This window comes from Boleophthalmus pectinirostris, unplaced genomic scaffold (genome assembly GCF_026225935.1).
Source record: "Boleophthalmus pectinirostris isolate CB_2022bp ecotype Guang Dong unplaced genomic scaffold, ASM2622593v1 HiC_scaffold_7, whole genome shotgun sequence".
Lineage (NCBI taxonomy): Eukaryota > Metazoa > Chordata > Actinopteri > Gobiiformes > Gobiidae > Boleophthalmus > Boleophthalmus pectinirostris.
The window spans coordinates 2543155-2565485 of record NW_026571473.1 but is presented as its reverse complement, the minus strand read 5'-3'; the positions used below and the strand labels follow the sequence as shown (position 1 = coordinate 2565485).

At 44.4% G+C, this 22331-nt stretch overlaps 3 protein-coding genes and 1 pseudogene across 3 annotated transcripts; 3 read left to right on the top strand and 1 right to left on the bottom strand.

Annotated features, from left to right (window-relative positions):
- Nucleotides 1-1226: 1226 nt before the first annotated feature.
- On the top strand, nucleotides 1227-2403 carry LOC129412034 (probable serine/threonine-protein kinase clkA; the record flags this gene model as incomplete). The annotated part of the gene is made up of 1 exon (XM_055164746.1): nucleotides 1227-2403. A coding segment is annotated over one exon (1146 nt), but the record flags the coding sequence as incomplete, so codon positions are not given.
- Nucleotides 2382-3464, top strand: LOC110162779 (mucin-2-like; annotated as a pseudogene).
- Nucleotides 3465-6674: 3210 nt separating this feature from the next.
- LOC110162780 (mucin-2-like) lies at nucleotides 6675-18525 on the top strand (the record flags this gene model as incomplete). Its single annotated transcript, XM_055164745.1, has 6 exons — nucleotides 6675-6710; nucleotides 8224-10123; nucleotides 10208-10564; nucleotides 10943-11587; nucleotides 17986-18282; nucleotides 18389-18525. Coding segments are annotated over exons 1-6 (3372 nt in total), but the record flags the coding sequence as incomplete, so codon positions are not given.
- A 192-nt stretch (nucleotides 18526-18717) lies between these two features.
- Nucleotides 18718-21808, bottom strand: LOC129412033 (uncharacterized). Its single transcript, XM_055164744.1, has 7 exons — nucleotides 21738-21808; nucleotides 20755-21116; nucleotides 20559-20714; nucleotides 20120-20215; nucleotides 19336-19383; nucleotides 18818-19062; nucleotides 18718-18771 (listed from the first exon to the last, which is right to left on the bottom strand). The coding sequence occupies exons 1-7, from the start codon at nucleotides 21806-21808 to the stop codon at nucleotides 18718-18720; spliced, it is 1032 nt and encodes a 343-aa protein (XP_055020719.1).
- Between the last annotated feature and the right edge of the window lie 523 nt (nucleotides 21809-22331).

The window sequence follows — 22331 nt, the reverse complement described above, 5'->3', positions numbered from 1 at the left end:
AACTACAACAGCAGCTCCAACCACTACAACAGGTGCTCCAACAACAACAGTAGTTCCAACAACTACATCAGCTGCTCCGACAACAACCACTGGTCCAGCAACTACAACTGCTGCCCCGACTACCACAACAGCTGCTCCAACTACCACACCATTGACTCCAACTACAACAGCAGCTGCAACTACTGCAACCGCTGCCCCATCTACCACAACAGCTGCTCCAACATCCACAACAGCCACTCAAACTACAACCGCTCCTCCAACTACAACAGCAGCTCCAACCACTACAACAGCTGCTCCAACTACCACAACAGTACACACAACAGTCCAACTACAACAGCAGTTCCAACAACAACAACAACAACAAGAACTGGTCCACCAACTACAACTGCTGCCCCATCTACCACAACAGCGACTCCTATTACAACAGCAGCTCAACAACAACAGTAGTTCCAACAACTACAACAGCTGCTCCAACAACAACAACTGGTCCAGCAACTACAACTGCTGCCCTGACTACAACAGCTGCTCCAACTACCACACCATTGATTCCAACTACAATAGCAGCTCCAACTACTACAACCGCTGCCCCATCTACCACAACAGCTGCTCCAACAACCACAACAGCCACTCAAACTACAACCACTGCTCCAACTACAACAGCAGCTCAAACCACTACAACAGCTGTCACTCCAACTCCAACAACCACAAACAGTCATTTTAACTACAACAGCATCTCCAACAACAACAGCTGGTCCACCAACTACAACTGCTGCACCAACAACCACAACAGCCACTCCTACTACAACAGCAGCTCCAACCACTACAACAGCTGCTCCAATAACCACAACAGTCACTCCAACTACAACAGCAGCTCCAACCACTACAACAGGTACTCCAACTACAACAGCAGTTTCAACAACTACAACAGCATCTCCAACAACAACAGCTGCTCCAACTACCAAAACAGTCACTCCAACAACAGCAGCTCCAACAACAACAGCTGGTCCAACAAGTACAACCGCTGCCCCGACTACCACAACAGCTGCTCCAAAAACCACAACAGTCACTCCAACTACAACAGCAGCTCCAACAACAACAGCTTCTCCGACAACAACGACAGCCGCTCCAACTACAACAGTAGCTCCCACCACTACAACAGCTGGTCCAACTACCACAATAGTCACTCCAACTACAACAGCAGTTCCAACAACAACAACAACAACTAGTCCACCAACTACAACCGCTGCCCCATCTACCACAACAGCTGCTCCAACAACCACAACAGTCACTCCAACAACAGCAGCTCCAACAACAACAGCTGTTCCAACCACTACAACAGTAGTTACAAAAACAATGACAGCTGCTCAAACTATAACAGCAGCTCCAACCACTACAACAGTCACTCCAACTGCAACAGCATTTTCAACAACTACAACAGCATCTCCAACAACAGCTGCTCCAACTACCACAACAGTCACTCCAACTACAACAGCAGCTCCAACAACAACAGCAGCTCCATCAACTACAACAGCTTCTTCAACAACCACAACAGTCACTCCAACAACAGTAGCTCCAACAACAACAGCTGCTCCAACAAGTACAACCGCTGCCCCGACTACCACAACAGCTGCTCCAAAAACCACAACAGTCACTCCAACTACAACAGCAGCTCCAACAACAACAGCTATTCCGACAACAACGACAGCCGCTCCAACTACAACAGCAGCTCCAACCACTACAACAGCTGGTCCATCAACTACAACAGCTTCTTCAACAACCACAACAGTCACTCCAACAACAGTAGCTCCAACAACAACAGCTGGTCCAACAAGTACAACCGCTGCCCCGACTACCACAACAGCTGCTCCAACAACCGCAACAGTCACTCTAACTACAACAGCGGCTCCAACCACTACAACAGTAGTTCCGAAAACAACGACAGCTGCTCCAACTACAACAGCTGCTCCAACAAGTCCAACCGCTGCCCCGACTACCACAACAGCTGCTCCAACAACCACAACAGAACTTCCGACAACAACGACAGCTGCTCAATCTACAACAGCAGCTCCAACCACTACAACAGGTGCTCCAACAACAACAGCTGGTCAAACAACAACAGCAACTCCGACAACAACAACAGCCGCTCGAACTACAACAGCAGCTCCAACTACAACAGCTGCCCCAACTACTACAACAGCCTCTACATCAACCACACCAGCCATTCCATAAACTACAACAGCCACTCCAACAACTACATCCACCACCCCAACTACCACAACACCTGCTCCAACAACCACAAAAACAGTCACTCCAAGTGCAACATCGATTCTGACAACCACCACATTGGCTCTGACAACCACCGCAGAGGGTGATCAACAGCAGTTGCTCCTGTCACCTCCACAGTGGCTCTAACAACCACAACTGCAACAACAACAACTACAACAGCTGCTCTGACATCTACAACAGTAGCTCCAATAACAATAGGCACTCCAGCAACTGCAACAGCAGCTTCAACTACCACAATAGTTTCTTCAACAACCACAACAATCACTTGAAGTACAGCAGCAGCTTCAACTACTACAACAACTGGTCCAACAACAACAGCTGGTCCAACAATTATAATCACTTCCCCATCCACCACAACAGCCACTCCAACAACCACAACAGCCATTCCCTCAATTACAACAGCAGCTCCAAAAACAACAGCCACTCCAACAACTACAACCACCACCAAAACAGCTGCTCCATCAACCATAACAGTCTTTCCAAATACAACATCAGCTCCAACAACAACCGCTGCCCCATCTACCACATTTGCCCCTCCAACGACTATAACAGAAGCTCCAGCAACTACAACTGCTGCTCCAGCTACCACAATAATCACTCCAAGTACAACAGCAGCTTCAACTACTACAATAGCTGCTCCAACAACAACAGCAGCTCTGACAAAGACAGGCAGTCCAACAACTACAGGAGCAGCTCCAACAATAACAGTTGGTCCAGCAACTACAACTGCTCCCCCAACTACCACAGTAATCATTCCAACAACCACAACAGTTACTCCAACTACATCAGCGATTCCGACAACCCCCACTGTGATGCCCACAACTAGCAAAGTGGTTCAGACAACCACAACAGTCGCTCCAAGCACCACCACAGTTTTTCGGACAACCACAACTGCAACTACAACAGCAACTGTTCTGACTTCAACAACAGTCACTCCAACAACTACAACCGCCACCCCAACTACCACAACAGCTATTCCAACAACTACAACAGCTGGCATAAAAACCACAACGGCGACTCCAACATCAATGACAGCAGCGCCAACAACCACAAAAGTAACTGAAACAATTACAGCAGCCACTCCAACAACCACCACAGCTGCTCTAACAATCACAATTGTGACTCCAACACCCACAACAGCAATTACAAGAACCACCAAGCAGCTACCACAACCATGATAGTTTCTGAAACAACCACAACAGCTGGCTAGACAACCATGATAACTGCTTGCAGGACCACAACAGTGACTCCAACACTGACCACAGCTGTTCCAACAGCCACAGCAGCCGCTTCACCAACCACAACAATTGTTCTAACATCCACAACATCCGGTTTAAGAACCATTACAATTGCTCCAAGAAATACTTCCTCTTGAATGTCTCGTATCTATAACGATGATCTTAATAAAGTGTACAGTAAAGTAATATTTACATGGTATTCTCATGTAGTGAGCTTTGGTAGCGAAGTTTTCTTTATGGTTTTAGTGTGTCTCAGGGAACTTCTTACTGATCAAGTGTAGACAGTGTTGTTTGTTCATGGAAAAAGTGAAAACAATGTGACAAGGGCACTAGCAGCCCTATAGAAAATGATTACTGACTGTCAAAACTGCCTTACATTAAGTACAGAAACAACTGATGCAATGCATTTTATAAAGAGGTAAATCCATAATTTTTATTTATTTATTTATTTTATTTAACAGATTAGAAATGTTCATGCATTGTTTAGGCATTAACCTAGACCCAAAACCAACCTTTAAAAATCAATAAAATAAAATAGTGTCCCTCATCTCTGAGTCATCACATTTTTATCTAAATTCAATGATCTTGTCACACAATGTATTGTATATGAAGCTGGTCAAATGGTTCTAAAACAGTCCTGAGGCCTCTTGGATCAATATATAAATGTGCCCAAAAAATACATGATCAGAATATAAGGCAGTATCATTTTTGTCCATTTTTTGCTAAATATACAAAATCTAAAATCTAATATTTTATACAAATGTTTGCTTACTTCTAAAAATTATTAATGGACTAACAGCACCCCCTCTAAAATGTGACGATCTACCTCAAGAGGAGAATGCAGCATTCCAAAATGCTCTTATGCAAGATCTGCATTTTCATTTGTCTCAATGAGTCAATGGAAGACAATGCAAGTAGAAATTATTATTTGTACTGAATTTAAAACTCTTGCTCGCCTGACCAAAAAATGGTTTCTGGAATGGCAGGTCCATACTCATGAGTAATGCATGTGTATGTAGGTGTATTTTTATTGTAATGTATTGGCCGTTTTTGTGCATAATCTAAGGGTGGAATTATTTGTCTTTATTTAGTAAAATATGTTAGTATAATATGCAGATCAAATGTCATCTACACTGAGACTGAATTCTTGAGATTGTAACATTCACCTGCCCAGGGACTACAGGTCTAACACTGTGCACTGTTCCTGCACAAATAAAATCGTACCGTCCCAGTTAATTACTATTCTAGACCTGATTATTTAATCCTGTGTGGAACCAGTTTATCAGGGTTAGTTTCAACACAGTTGAAGGTGCAATACATGCCTTTTAACATCGCCTGCTGTTTACGAGAAATACATGATTGTAATTGGATTGGACACATAGCCCCGCAAAATATCTGCAGAAATGGACAAAATGGATGTCTGTTTGATAATATTGATTGGATTAACCTGGGTGACTCCTGCAAAAGGTAGATACTTCCTTTACTCAAATGCTTGTTGTCTCAAATGTCTGTTACTGCAACCAAAACTTAGTATCTATCTATCTGTCTGTCTGTCTGTCTGTCTATCTATCGATATATATACATGATTATTATTATTATTATTATTATTATTATTATTATTATTATTTTGTATTTATTTATTTTTATTTAACCTTTAAAAATATAACCCATATTCAAATTAATCTTTCCTTGCTGCTCTGTGAATCATAAAAGTCACAGCAGACCATTCTCAGTGGAGCTCATAGTTCCTGTATCTAACAGACTTACAGAATGCCCCCTTTAATCAGCATCCACATTTATTCCTTTGTTTGGAATGTAGAAAGAAACTACATCTGTACAGCTCCTATTTGTTTGGGTTTTTCTCAACACCGTGTGATGTTTTTGGTCATCTTCAAATGTTATGTGGATCTGCTTTATTTCTATAGTTTTGTTTTTTGAACCCAGCAGCATACATAACTGTTTGGATGTATGTGAATCTGCCTAAATGACCTGGAATGTTCCACAACACGGTATTAACTGGTTAACACGGTTTTACATGTATTAATTTACAATTGCTTTTATTAGCTCCTATGTTTGCCTCATGAAGTTTAATGTCAGGCTGTGAAGCATACCAGTGAAGGCTGTATCAAGTGGTGGTTTGAATATTGTTTAATGAAGTTACACATTGAGTTGAAGCTTAAACACTGAAATCTTATCTGTTGAACAGTACCATTGTGTTTCCTATATAATGTGTAACCTATGTGCTTCTAAGCAATTTCCTTTGCAGAACTGGGACTGTGGAGATAACTGTTGGAGGGGGTTGTCACAAATTCCTTTGCAGAACTGGGACTGTGGAGATAACCAACTGGCTTATCTAAACAGACTTGGTGTGATTTACAATGGTTTGGAGGGGGTTGTCACTTCCCCCAAAAAAGAAATGCTGACACTTCAAGGCAACGATTCAAGGCGGGAACCTGCTCAACATATTATTTGCATATTCATATGGATGTTTATAAAAACTGGATTGAAGTATTCAGAAGGGGTCAGATGCCTGATATAAGCCCTATGTAACTTTGTAGGCAGTTAGGGGCAATGATCTGACCCAGAGTTCTGTATTAGAATTGAATTGTCAGGGGAATAAATTTTTGTAACTTAAATTGATTGAGTCTAGTAATTTTTTATAGAACACGCCTAACACCAGGAAAAGTCAACAAAAAAACTTTCATAGTGCATCTTTAAAAGAAAAAAATGGATGCTATGTGCTAACATGCTAATTTTTTAAGCCCTATATGAAACTTTGCACTATATTGTTACATGTTATAGGTGAATTGATATCCAAACCAGGGTTAGGCTTTAATTGTAATTATGTATATTTTGTGCTATTATTGTATGCAATTGTGTAGACCAAGGATTCAATCCAAAACTAATTTTGTTTATTCTTTCCAAAATGTTTGTTTTTCAAAGGGTTGTCCTCAGCTCTTGCTCATGTCAATATAAACATAAGATCCTTTGGTGAGATCAGCAATGAAGTGCTCACTGAAACTATTAAAAAGGTAAATATATGAATGAATGCCTTTATCTGTCAATTTCTTCACATGTACAAGACATACAAAGGAATTGAAATTGGACCTGTCACCCCATCCGTACATTTACAAACACATAATACATAACATGGGGGTACTAGACATGGACCGGACCAGAAGACAGGTAACAGAGGAAGAAAAAATGCAGCATAACATGAGGAGAGGGGGAGAAGAAAAAAAATGAATAGCCCCCAGACCATGTCCCTGATGGGGATATAGTATGGAACCAACACAAACACACACACAAAAAAAACACCAGCATCACAACATCAGCACATAGTCAAAACAAGGTACAGACATAACGACCAGACTTGCAATTGGGGAGGGTAGGGGGGTTGAGTTGACCCAACATAGACAAGCAGCCATCTGGATCCTGCAGCCAGTGGCGCTGGATACAGCAGGCCCGCCCACCATCCAGAGGGTGCAAAGCTGTGAAGGCGTAGAGGAAGTGTAGGGAGAGCTCCAGTCTCTCCCAGGTGAGCTGATACTAGTCGGCCTTGCCCAAGACCGGTGCTGGCTGGGGGAAGCCAATAAAATAAGATTCGAGTTGTTTGGATTTTGGGACGAGCAGCTGTGCCTATTTCCACAACAGCTCTGATCGTCTCTCTTGGTCTCAAGGTCTGCTCATCCCTCTTTGTAAAGCTTCCAGTCTCTCTGAGATGTTATTAATAATGCTCTCCAAGGCCAAAGTCCCATCTAACCTGCAGTAAATGGCAGCTAACTTTTCTGCGATGCGGTACGGAGCAGCTGAACCATCTTTAAAATGTCTCATTGTCACAGTTTGGGAGTTTGCAACTTTACCTTCCATTTCAATCACTCCGGGCAGCCAAATGGGGCATTGAACACCCACCTTGGTAATCTGAATTTTTTGAAAAATCAGGGCCATGCCCAATCCAGTCAGCAAAACTCCTGTAATCATGGTTCCGAATAGGAAAATATCTTCAATGTCCTCCACGGAAAGAGCCGCCAGACATGACGTGCCACTTCTCCCAGCTGTCCATCATGTAACTTGCACAGAAAGTTCTGGGTGGGCACCCAGGTTTGCCCAAGCCCAAGTAGTGAGCTTCTTTCGCCAGTATGCGTGAATCATGTCAGGGCCTGTGCAGTCCAGTTTTTCATACCTGAGATTCTGTCCTGGATGTCTGCCAACTGTGATAGTGACTGAAATCTGTTCAAAGAGGTTGCTGTGGTCTTCTCTCAGATCCACAAGCCACTGTGTGTTGTGATAGCAGTTGCCGTTTGTGGATGTTGGAACACTGTCTATTGACTAGGGTTACTGTAGTGGTAGCCTTCCAGCAGAGCCTTTATTCTGGCATCTCGCCCATTTCCTCTTTGTTCCGGTCACCCATTTTTCATCAAGTTGCCCTGGTTCCCCAGCACCTGACACAGACCTTGTGTGGCTGTGCGATGTCTGAGCCGGCATCTGATAAGTTTCATTGTCTCATTGTCTCTCATCATTGTATGAGGTGGGCAGTAGCACAAACGGTCTTGCCCAAATACCAACACTGGTTAGCTCATTGCGCTGTCAGGGGCTAATTCGAACCTAAGTCCCCCATGTGAAAGTTCAGTGACTTACCAGCTGAGCAAAATGTTTTGGTAATAAAAGTAACATTTCTGTGATGTCTCTTATTTTACAGTTTTTCCTAGACAAGCTTAAGAGTACAGGCATTGTGATAACAGTGAAATCAATTACAAAGTTAAATACACTTCAACCAAGACCAAACACCCAAATTCAAAAGTCTACAACTACAACCACCACACCTCCGACAACCACCACCACTAGTCCTCCGACAACAAAAACACCTCCGACTACCACCACCAGTCATCCAACAACCAACACCACCAGTCCTCCGACAACAACCACTAGTCCTCCAACAACCACCACACCTCCAACAACCACCACACCTTCAACAACCACCAAAACCAGTCCTCCAACAACTACCACCGCTGGTCCTCAGACAACAACCACTAGTCCTCCAACAACCACCCCACCTCCAACAACCACCACACCCTCTCTTCCAACAACTACCACAACCAATCCTCCGCCAACAACCACCACCAGTCCTCCGACAACCACTACAAGTCTTTCAACCACAACAACCAGCCCTCCAATAACCACAACCACCAGTCCTCCAACAACCGCCAACAGTCCTCCAACAACCACCACCATACCTCCATCAACCACCACATCTCCCACAACCACCATCACCATTCATCCGTCAACCACCACCAGTTCTCCGACAACCACCACCAGTCCTCCAACAACCAGCACCAGTCCTCCGACAACCACCACCACTGGTCCGCCGACAACAACCACCAGTCCTCCAACGACGACCACCATACCTCCAACAACCACCACACCTAAAATAACCACCACCACCAGTCCTCCAACAACCACCACCACCGGTCCTCCGACAACCACCACCACCAGTCCCCCAACAACCACTACCAGTCCTCCAACAACCACCACCACTGGTCCTCCGACAACAACCACTAGTCCTCCAACAACCACCCCACCTCCAACAACCACCACACCTTCAACAACCACCACAACCAATCCTCCGCCAACCACTAGCACTAGTCCTCCGACAACCACCACCAACCCTGCGACCTCCAACACCATACCTTCGACAACCACCACCACGAGTCCCCCGACAACAACCACCACACCTCCAACAACCACCACCAGTCCTCCAACAACCACCACGACTAGTCCTCCGATAACCAGTTCTCTGACAACCACCACTACCAGTCCTCCAACCACCACCACCCCCAAGCCTCCGACAACCACTACAAGTCTTTTAACCACCACAACCAGTTCTCCAACAACCACCACACTTCCAACATTCACCACAATCAGTCCTCCAACAATGACCACCACCAGTCCTCCACCAACCACCAGCACAAGTCCTCCGACAACCACCACACCTCCAACAACCACCACCACCATTCCTCCGACAAGCACCAGTTCTCTGCCAACCACCAGTACCAGTCCTCTGACAACCACCACCATACCTCCAACAACCACCACTACTAGTCCTCCGACAACCAGTTCTCTGACCACCACCACCACCACCAAGCCTCCGACAACCACTACAAGTCCTTCAACCACTACAAACAGTCCTCCAACAACCACCACCATACCTCCAACAAACACCACAACTAGTCCTCCAACAACTACCACCACCAGTCCTCCTCCAACCACCATCACCAGTCTTCCGCCAACCACCAGCACCAGTCCTCCGACAACCACCACCACTAGTCCTCCGACAACAACAACCACCAGTCCCCCGACAACCACCACACCTCCAACAACCACCACCAGTCCTCCTACAACCATCACTACTAGTCCTCCGACAACCAGTTCTCTGACAACCACCACTACCAGTCCTCCAACCACCACTACCACCAAGCCTCCGACAACCACTACAAGTCTTTTAACCACCACAACCAGTTCTCCAACAACCACCACACCTCCAACATCCACCACAACCAGTCCTCCAACAACTACCACCACCAGTCCTCCACCAACCACCAGCACCAGTCCTCCGACAACGACAACCAAACCTCTGACGTTCACCACCATACCTCCGACAACCACCACCAATAGTCCTCAGACAGCAACGACCACCAGTCCTCCTCCAACCACCACACCTCCAAGAACCACCACCACCGTTCCTCCGACAACCACCACACCTCCGACAACCACCACCAGTCCTCCAACAAACACCACAACCAGTCCTCCGACAACTACCACCACCAGTCCTCCTCCAACCACCAGCACCAGTCTTCCACCAACCACCAGCACCAGTCCTCCGACAACCACCATCAAACCTCTGACGTCCACCACCAAGCCTCCGACAACCACCACCACTAGTCCTCCGACAACAACGACCACCAGTCCTCCAACAACCACCACACCTCCAACAACCATCACCACCACCATTCCTCCGACAACCACCACACCTCTGACAACCACCACCAGTCCTCCAACAACCAGCACCAGTCCTCTAACAACCACCACTACAAGTCCTCCGACAACCAGTTCTCTGACAACCATCACTACCAGTAATCAAACCACCACCACCAAGCCTCTGACAACCACTACAAGTCCTTCAACCACCCCAACCAGTCCTCCAACAACCACCACCATACCTCCATCAACCACCACATCTCCCACAACCACCATCACCATTCGTCCGTCAACCACCACCAGTCCTCCGACAATCACCACCACCAGTCCTCCAACAACCACCGCACCTCCAACATCCAGCACCACCAGTCCTCCGACAACCACCACCACCAGTCCTCCAATAACCACCACCAGTCCTCTGACAACCACCACCACTGGTCCTCCGACAACAACCACCAGTCCTCCAACAACCACCACCATACCTACAACAACCACCACACCTCCAATAACCACCACCACCAGTCCTCCAACAACCACCACCACCGGTCCTCCGACAACCACCACCACCAGTCCTTCAACAACCACTACCAGTCCTCCAACAACCACCACCACTGGTCCTCCGACAACAACCACCAGTCCTCCAACAACTATCACCAAACCTCTGATGTCCACCACAATACCTCCGACAACCACCACCATTGGTTCTCCGACAACAACCACCAGTCCTCCGACAACCACCACACCTCCAACAACCACCACCACTGTTCCTCCGACAACCACCACCAGTCTTCCAACAACCACCACTACTAGTCCTCCGACAACCAGTTCTCTGACAACCACCACTACCAGTCCTCCAACCACCACCACCAAGCATCCGACAACCACTACAAGTCCTTCAACCACCACAACCAGTTTTCCAACAACCACCACACCTCCAGCATCCACCACAACCAGTCCTCCAACAACTACCACCACCAGTCCTCCGCCAACCACCACCACCAGTCCTCCAACCACCATACCTCCATCAACCACCACACCTTTAACAACCACCACCACTAGTACTCCGACAACCACCACCACACCTTCGACAATTACCACCACCAACCCTCCAACAACCACCGCACTTCTATACACCATCACCACTCTGCAACCAACAACAACCACTCCCCAACCCAGCACTCCCACCCTTCCACCAACCACTACCACCACACCGCCTACAATAACAACCACACCTTCACCCACCACCACACCACATCTAACAACCATTGTACTTCTACCCAGCACCACCCAGCCTCCACCAACCACCATCACACCTCCAACAACCACCACCAGTTCTCCGACAACCACCACCAGTCCTCCAACAAACACCACCAGTCCTCCGACAACCACCACCAGTCCTCCGACAACCACCACAAGTCCTCCAACCACCACACTCCCAACAGCCACCACCACCAGTCCGTCACCCACCACCAGTCCTTCAACAACCACTACAACCATTCCTCCACCTAACACCACCCCATAACCAACAAAAAACACCCCTCCACCCACCACCAATATAACATGTCCTCCAACTACCACCACTACTCATCAAACAACAACCACTCCTCTACCCACCGCCCCCCACTTCCAACAGCAACTACACCTCTATCCACCACCATCCCAAATCCTAAATCCAAATCCATTTTACTTCTATTGTACATTTTACAAACAAAGCAGTTTCCAAAGTGCTAACCATAAGTCAAGAAGAGAACAAAAAGGAAAATTGCTAAAATTTGGTCATACCAGTCCTAAAACAATAAAACCATTATAATTAAAATAAAATCAAGAATCATAAAATCATAAAATAACAGTAAATAAGAAAAAATAAATCAAATAAATAAATAGGAGACACAGTGGACCACACAACTCACTCTTAAAAGAAGCTACAGAGAAGGCCCTAGTTTTAAGTCTTGTTTTAGGCACCACGAGCGCCAACAACAACCACCCCACCATCCACCACTACCATGCCACCTCCACCCACCACCATCCTGTCTCCAACAATCAACAACCCTTCACCCCACAATCAACAAGAACCACTCCTCAATCCACCACCAGCACACCTCTGCCAACAACAACCACCCCTCCACCCACCAACACAAACCCTGATGGAGCAATCACAACTACCACACCCCCTTCAACATCACTGCTGTCTCCAACACTGAATTTACTGGCACATGTACAAATGTGGATTAGAGCTTCTGGAAACATCAGTGAATTTACAATTATTGAACACATCAAGCAGGTAAAATATGTTTTAATATGTAATTTAAACCAACATTCTAAGCATTAAACATCATTCTCTCTTCCAGGTCTTGAAAGTTTAACTAAAGATCAACTGTGTGACCAGGATCCTGATGTCTTTGTTATAAAAAATTGAGAAAGTAAATGTTTAATTTTAGACATCATTATTCTCCATTTTGTTGTGGATCAAATGTTCTACCCATAAGCTTTCTATAGCAAGTATGTATAGTATCTTTATGTTAATACATGTTCGATGTACTGTTTTACTTTGTCTCCATTTGATTTTAGCTCTCCATTTTGATTTTTATGATAACCTTTAGGAGTTTTATGTTTTTGTTTTTATGTTTATGTTTAAATTGTTGTATTTATGGATGAAACAATGGGATGGGGTGGGGGGGTTGCTCTTGTTTTTAATTATTGTATTGTAATTTTTCTGTTGCATATGAAGCACTTTGTGCTACATTTCAAATGTATGAAAAGTGCTATACAAATAAAGTTTGATTGATTGATTGATTGATGTGTACAATACATGTAAAATGATGCACATAATACTTTTGCCACTTTATATATGTGTACATACAGATGACTTATTTAAGTAAATATTGTTAATTATTATAACACACTAAACAGTTTACATTGTCTTTTTTATTAATCATCATCAATTAATGAGTGCAGTACCATTTCATTTTAATAGGTTAATAATGGGATATTACGGCCTTTTAAAAGTCACTTTTAATTCACGCCCATTTAATTCACAGAACTGAAGGACTATTTACAGCAAGTTTGGCAGATGCTCAACGGTTGAACCAGTCCAGTTGTGCAAAGAAACTGTCAGTGCCCTCAAAATAAATTGGTATCACTGGCAATTTTTTAAGAAAGAATAATGTGAATGTTTTGATGACTATTAATATAAAATTATTAATAACAAACACCAATTAAAAAAAAATATATATATATATTATTATGTGCCCAATTTTTTGGTGTACGTTAGTCTTGAGCTTCACAAAACCGTAACTTTAGTATTTTAGTGTTGGCCGGCAGGGCAGTTGGTGATTGTGGAATATATATGGAAAAAAAAAAAAAAAAAAAAAAAAAATTATACTCTCCACTAGATGTCATCTTAATCTTTTTTTTTTCCTTTGGATTTTCCCGGATGTGATTACCTGTAATTATTTATAATTTTGAGTGGCTGGAATATGATGATACGTTTTTACAAACAAAGAGGTGATCATGGTAAGCAGGCATATGTGAAACCAGTCTGACAGGGTTAGTTTTACCACAGCGGAAGGTGGAGCATATCACATTTAGGTCAATGCAGCCTGCTGTCTATGAGAAATAGATGGTTGAACTTGAACTGGCAACATAGCCACACAAAATCTGCTGCAATGGTCTGTTTGATAATATTATTTGGATTATCCTTGGTGACTCCTGGGAAAGGTAAATACTTATTTTATTCAAATACTTGTTTGTTACTACACCCAACGTTATACTGAAGCAAACCTTTAATGGTTGATTTACATTGGTTTTCAGATTCTAGAATGTGATGATGTTATATTTGCAGATGGGGGGCGAGAGCCAGTTTTCCCTATTGGTTGCTACATATGTTTCCATGAAATAATCAAAAGGAAAATGCATACATGTTTAAACTGATCCTTTCTTCTTTTTTTTTTAATTGACTAGACTTGAGATCTCACTAGTTTACAACAAAAATCTGCATTTTAACAAGACACATTTTAGTTGCACCCATCTGTATTAAATAATGTTTACATATGCTGCTCTACAGAGGCAAAAGAGCTTAACTCACCAGAGTGTGAAACTGAGAAAAATGACTTCAAAATTTCTGTTTTGTCCAGACAAAAGTATAATAGGTAGGGCTCCCAAAACTTGACAACTAGTTGCTATAATGAAGAAATGTTTGTATGTGAAAAATATTGAGCTCAAAATGGACCTTTGACCCTTATTTGGCAGCATCTGTACTCTACCTTTGTATCATGTGCCAAAAATAAGGAGTTGTGCAAAAGCAAAAGGCAGTGACTGACCGCAAGACTGTGAGACCGTGCTCCGTGTGTGCGCTCACCACTGCCCTTGAAACCAATGGCAAGCCAAACACAAGTGTCAGTCAAATGTGGCATATACCAAGGACAACAAATCATACACAAATATATGTATAATTCTGGCCTAGATGCCCCCCCCCAAATTATCCACTTAATGCCTGAAATTATATAGATGTATATAAAAATTGTGTGTGTTTTTGCCTTTAAGTAGATGGTAAATTAAGTTGAGATTATTCATTTGACCATAGTAAAAAGATAAATAGAAATTTGGGTATGGAATGGACAAAAATGTGGCTGTTTGCTGCAGGTGTTCCAATCAGTGGGAGCAGGTAGAGGGTGCTCTTGGAAAACAAATCAAAACTAAAAGACAACAGACTCCAGGCACTCCAAAGAAGTAAAAAAAAAAAAAAAAAAAAGTGAAAAATCGCATGAGGAAAAATATTGTTAAAAGTAGTGCTGTCATGCGATTAAAAAAATTGAGAGATTAATTAATTATGATCTGTAATTAATTAATCTAATTAATCTCTTTTTAATCTCACCTAAAACTTGCTGAGAAAAGCTTCAATTTGAGGTATTTTCATTTAAATTCATTATTACATTATTGTGGCAGATCAAAAGACTGATATAGAACAAAACTAGAAAAGCAGTCAGAGAGCGCAGACCTCCACCAAGGACTACAGTCCCCCTCATATTAATTGTGTTTTCCATAAATATTTGTCTCGTATCTTTCAATTTGGAATATGAAAGAGGATCCCATTGTCCATCCCTGAGTCAAATTTCATGGGGTTTGGTCAATAATTAACTGAGATATTGAGAAACAAAATTTTTGGCCCCATTTACCACAAGGTTAACTAAAATTTCAAAGTGATCCAGAATCCAAGATTTCTTCCGGATCACCCCCAAAATGAAATCAGTTCTTCCTTTTCACATTTCCAACAAATCCTGAAAAGTTCATCAAAATCGGTCCATAACTTTTTGAGTTATGTTGCTAACAGACAAACAAACAGACAAACGCCGGCAAAAACATAACCTCCTTGGCGGAGGTAAAAAGTGACTTTATAAAGTCATTTATTGTTTAACAAATCTCTCCAAATTGTCTGTTGAGCCCAAGTCTCCATGAATAAGAAACTGTTTGCTGTAAAGTAGCAAAGACTAGGAAATCTGAACATAATAACTTTTGTCTACTTAAAGACAATAAAAAGTCCAGTCTTTCCTTCACCATATTAAAAATATTATTGATAGAGAAATGTTTTATATATGAGATCACTGGTTTTAATCCTTGTTTTAGTCCTGGTTTAGACCTGCTTTAGTCCTACTTTAGTCCTAGTTTAGTCCTGGAATGAGTTAGTCCTGGTTTTAGTTCTGGTGTTAGTCCTGGTTTAGACCTGGTTTAGACCTGGACTGGGTCAGTCCCAGTTTTAGTCTTGGTTTACGCAGCGTACGCGAGAAAACGTACGCGGCGCACGGGAGCACGTCGGTGTCCACGCAGTAACTACGGAAGGAAACGTGGTCCGTGTGTTCTCAGGTTAATGACGATGATGAAGGTGTGTGTTTGTGTGTGTGTATTTGTGTGTGTTTGTGTTTATGTGTGTGTTTGTGTGTAGGACAGTAGTGCAGACATCATGAGCCTATGCAGGTTGTTTTCACTAGTGACATTTAAGTTGTAGGTGATTTTATATTTGTTATTTTCTTTTATATTTCACGTCGGGAGAATAATTTCCAAGACATGAATGTGTTTTTACCTGTGCACTGCTGACTCTGTTCTACTGGCTCTTCCACCTCATCCATTGTGCGACTGACACCGCCAACGTTAACATGACGTTTATATCGCTCTTACTGTGCGCATTTTGTGTGGGTTTCCGGCAATGAGTGGAATTACCGAAATAAAAAAAATTATAAATGTGTTTTTTTGTGTGTTGTTGTCCCAACAACACATAAAAACTGATTTTATAATAAAGCAACTCGCATACAGAAACAGTAAAGTTAGAGATTAAAAATGAGATAAACGCGATAAAAAAACATAACGCGCTAAATATGACTGTAATTAATTAATCACAATTAACACGATAATGTGACACCCCTAGTTAAAAGGCCTTTATATAAATGGCCAAAGTCAACATGTTGCGACCTTAACTGGTCTTCAGCAACTAAGCCCTGATGAAGACCAGTGGTCATTTAAATAAAGACCTTTTGACTATATTTTTTTCCTTGTGCGATTTTTTTACTTTTTTTTTTTTACTTCTTTGGAGTGCCTGGGGTCAGTTGTGTTTTAGAATTTTGGGTATGTTGCAAATTTATGACAACTAGAAACAAGTGCTTGCTAAAGGTTCCTAGGAAAGTACTGCATATGCACGAACCAGGACTGGGGGAATGCAGCAGCTATCTTGACTTATATCTTAATCCAAATGGTTTGTTGCATATTTGTGATTTTCGACATTAAGGGGTTATACTACAACCACCGCCACTGCCCAATAGCCATTTCGAAACATCATTCTGACCCTCGCCGTCAGTCCTCTCATGTCCTCTTCCCATCAGTACCTCAACCAACTCTTTCTGTCTCATTCCTTATTTTACTTATCTTAATTCATCTATTGGGGGTCCTGAATAGACTGGGCTGACAACCTGAGACAGAGCCCCCATCCTGAGTGTCCTCCCAGCCACCACATCTATCTGTCATCAATAAATACCTTTATCATATTTCATTGTTGTGGCATAGTCCTTGCTAGTGGAAAAGAAGTTAAACATATGCTCTCTCTCTCTCTGTTTTTACCTGCAGCAACAACAACTGTTCCAATAATAACCACAACTACTGCTCTAACAACCACCTCGCCTGCTCCAACAATCACCGTCCCAACAACCACCGCTCCAACAACTGCTTCAACAACCACCGCTCCAAGAACAACTGCTTCAGCCACCTCCACACCAACAACTACTGCTTCAACAACTGCCTTGCCTCCTCCAACAACCACCACAACTAGTGCTCCAACAACCACCACCATTACACCTCCAACAACCACCACTACACCCCACTACCACCCCACCCTACAACCTCCAACAACCACCACCCACTACAACTCCAACAACCACCACCACTAACACCTCCACCACTACACCTCCAACAACCACCACCACCACTAAACCTCCAACACCTCCAACAACCACTACCACTACACCTCCAACAACCACCACCACTACACCTTCAACAACCACCACCACTACACTTCCAACAACCACCACCACTACATCTCCAACAACCACCACCACTACACCTTCAACAACCACCACCACTACACTTCCAACAACCACCACCATTACACCTCCAACAACCACCACTACACCCCCTACAACCACCACCACTACACCTCCAACAACCACCACCACTACAACTCCAACAACCACCACCACTACACCTCCAACAACCACCACCACTACACCTCCAACAACCACCACCACCACTAAACGTCCAACACCTCCAACAACACTACCAACCAACCAACCACCAACACACCTCCAACACCACCACTACACCTCCAACAACCACCACCACCACTAAACCTCCAACACCTCCAACAACCACTACCACTACACCTCCTACAACCACCACCACTACACCTTCAACAACCACCACCACTACACTTCCAACAACCACCACCACTACATCTCCAACAACCACCACCACTACATCTCCAACAACCACCACCACTACACCTCCAACAACCACCACCACCACTAAACACCTCCAACACCTCCAACAACCACCACCACTACACCTCCAACAACACCAACCACACACCTCCAACAACACCACCACCACTAAACCACCTACACCTCCAACAACCACCACCACTACACTACACCCACCAACAACCAACAACCACCACCAACTACACCTCCAACAACTCCACCACTACACCTCCAACAACCACCACCACTACACCCTCCAACAAACCACCACCACTACACCTCCACAACCACCACCACCACCACTAAACCTCCAACACCTCCAACAACCACTACCACTACACCTCCTACAACCACCACCACTACACCTTCAACAACCACCACCACTACACTTCCAACAACCACCACCACTACATCTCCAACAACCACCACCACTACACCTCCTACAACTGCCACCACTACACCTTCAACAACCACCACCACTACACCTCCAACAACCACCACCACTACACCTCCAACAACCACCACCACCACTAAACCTCCAACACCTCAACAACCACCACTACCACTACACCTCCAACAACCACACCACTACACCCCACAACAACCACCACTACACCTCCAACAACCACCACCACCACCACTACACCTCCAACAACCACCACCACTACACCTCCAACAACCACCACCACCACCACTAACACCTCCAACAACCACTACCACTACACCTCCAACAACCACCACCACTACACCTCCAACAACCACCACTAAACCTCCAACAACCACTACCACTACACCTCCTACAACCGCCACCACTACACCTCCAACAACCACCACCACTACATCTCCAACAACCACCACCACTACACCTCCAACAACCACCACCACCACTAAACCTCCAACACCTCCAACAACCACTACCACTACACCTCCAACAACCACCACCACTACACCTCCAACAACCACCACCACCACTAAACCTCCAACACCTCCAACAACCACTACCACTACACCTCCTACAACCACCACTACACCTCAACAACACCACCACTACACCTCCAACAACCACCACCACTACACCTCCAACAACCACCACCACTACACCTCCTACAACCAACACCACTACACCTTCAACAACCACCACCCACCACCACTACACCTCCAACAACCAACCACCACTACACCTCCAACAACCACCACCACCACTAAACCTCCAACACCTCCAACAACCACTACCACTACACCTCCAACAACCACCACCACTACACCTCCAACAACCACCACTACACCTCCTACAACCACCACCACTACACCTCCAACAACCACCACCACTACACCTCCAACAACCACCACCACCACTAAACCTCCAACAACACCTACCACACACACCTCCAACAACCACCACCACTACACCTCCAACAACCACCACTAAACCTCCAACAACCACTACCACTACACCTCCTACAACCGCCACCACTACACCCTCCAACAAACCACCTCAACCACCACCACTACACCTCCAACACCACCACCACACTACACCTCCAACAACCACCACCACCACCACTAAACCTCCAACACCTCCAACAACCACTACCACTACACCTCCTACAACTGCCACCACTACACCTTCAACAACCACCACCACTACACCTCCTACAACTGCCACCACTACACCTTCAACAACCACCACCACTACACCTCCTACAACTGCCACCACTACACCTCAACAACCACCACCACCACTACACCTCCTACAACTGCCACCACTACACTCCAACAACCACTACCACTACACCTCCAACACCACCACCACTACACCTCCAACACCTACCACCACTACACCTCCTACAACCACCACCACTACACCTCCAACAACCACCACCACTACACCTCCAACAACCACCACCACCACTAACCTCCAACAACCACACTACCACTACACCTCCTACAACCGCCACCACTACACCTCCAAACAACCACCACCACTACACCTCCAACAACCACCACCACTACACCTTCAACAAACCCACCACCACTACACCTCCAACAACCACCACCCCCACTAAACGTCCAAGACCTCCAACAACCACTACCACTACACCTCCTACAACTGCCACCACTACACCTCCAACAACCACCACCACTACACCTCCTACAACTGCCACCACTACACCTTCAACAACCACCACCACTACACCTTCAACACCACACTACACCTCCTACAATCACCACTACACCTCCTACAACTGCCACCACTACACCTTCAACAACCACCACCACTACACCTCCAACAACCACCACCACTACACCTCCAACAACCACCACCACTACACCTCCAACAACCACCACCACTAAACCTCCAACACCTCCAACAACCACTACCACTACACCTCCTACAACTGCCACCACTACACCTTCAACAACCACCACCACTACACCTCCAACAACCACCACCACTACACCTCCAACAACCACCACCATTACACCTCCAACACCTCCAACAACTACCACCACTACACCTCCAACAACCACCACCACTACACCTCCAACATCTCCAACAACCACCACCACTACACCTCCAACAACCACCACATTACACCTTCAACAAACACCACCACTACACCTCCAACACCTCCAACAACTACCACCACTACACCTCCAACAACCATCACCACTACACCTCTTCCTCCAGCATCACCGAATTTACTGGCACATGTACAAATGCGGATTAGATCTTCTGGAAATGTCAGTAAAGTTACAATCACTGAACACATCAAGAAGGTAAAATATGTTTTAATATGTCATTTAAACCAACAATGCAAGCATTAAACATCATTCTCTCTTCCAGTTCTTGAAAGATCAACTAAAAGATCAACTGAGTGGCCAGGATCCTGATGTCTTTATTTTAAAAATTGAGAAAGTAAATGCCTAATTTTAGCTGTCAACACTCAGACTGCTATAAACCTCAAACCGCAATACGGATAACATCAGAGAGAAGCTTGCAGCCCTCCAAAGACAAATGGATAGACACGGAGATCAATATGGTCAAAGAGAGAAGTTGTGGGAATTGAAATGGGGCTACTCGCTCGAAACCCAAAACCATGAATCTTATCTGCTTTTGGCCTCCCTCATTTCCCTCAAACAAGGCCACTGCTGGAACAACAACTCCCCTCAGAGGACATGACAATGAGATGCTCTTGCATTCCTTCTCCACTCGAACTGGCAACTGCGGATGTTGACCCTGTGTGGGACGATGGTAAGCGGAGTCTCCAGGCCCTCTCCACATCCCATGCCTCCGTTGTTGTATTGTGTTTTTGTATTGTGTTGGTTTTGGCTGTAACCACTCCCCTCCCCTGTTACAAGTTGAGTCTTCATGTTGTACTGTTTTTGATTATGTGCTTATGTCAAGCAGTTGTTTTTTTTTCTTTTTTGTCCTGGTCCCACATTATGCTCCCCACAGGAGCATAGTCTGTATTTTATTTTTTTTTTTTTGAAGATGTGCCTGAGAAAGCTGCAAGACCTGGATTTCCCCTTTGAAGGATCAATAAATTATTTATTTATCTATCTAATGCTACTTTTTATATGCCTATATGCAGGTGACTTATTTAAGTAAATATTGCTATTTATAATACATTAATCTGCTTACATTGTCTTTTTAAATTAATTTTCATCAGTTAATCAACCCATTGCCATTTCAGTTTAATAGTTTAATAATGGAATAATACAGCCTTTGAAAAGTAACTTGAAATGCCCATTTAATTAACAGAACTGAAGGACTAGTTGCAAATTTTGCTGATGCACTACAGTTGGATCA

What these genes read in the sequence shown, in the direction of transcription:
- LOC129412033 (XM_055164744.1), bottom strand. Translation starts at nt 21,808, where the DNA reads ATGGGATGTGGAGAGGGCCTGGAGACTCCGCTTACCATCGTCCCACAC. An exon ending in GTCAACATCCGCAGTTGCCA is followed by an intron (nt 21,117 to 21,737) that starts GTTCGAGTGGAG and finishes TGTTTGTTGAAG; the next exon opens with GTGTAATGTGGTGGTTGTTG. An exon ending in AGTGGTGGCAGTTGTAGGAG is followed by an intron (nt 20,715 to 20,754) that starts GTGTAGTGGTGA and finishes GTGGTGTTGAAG; the next exon opens with GTGTAGTGGTGGTGGTTGTT.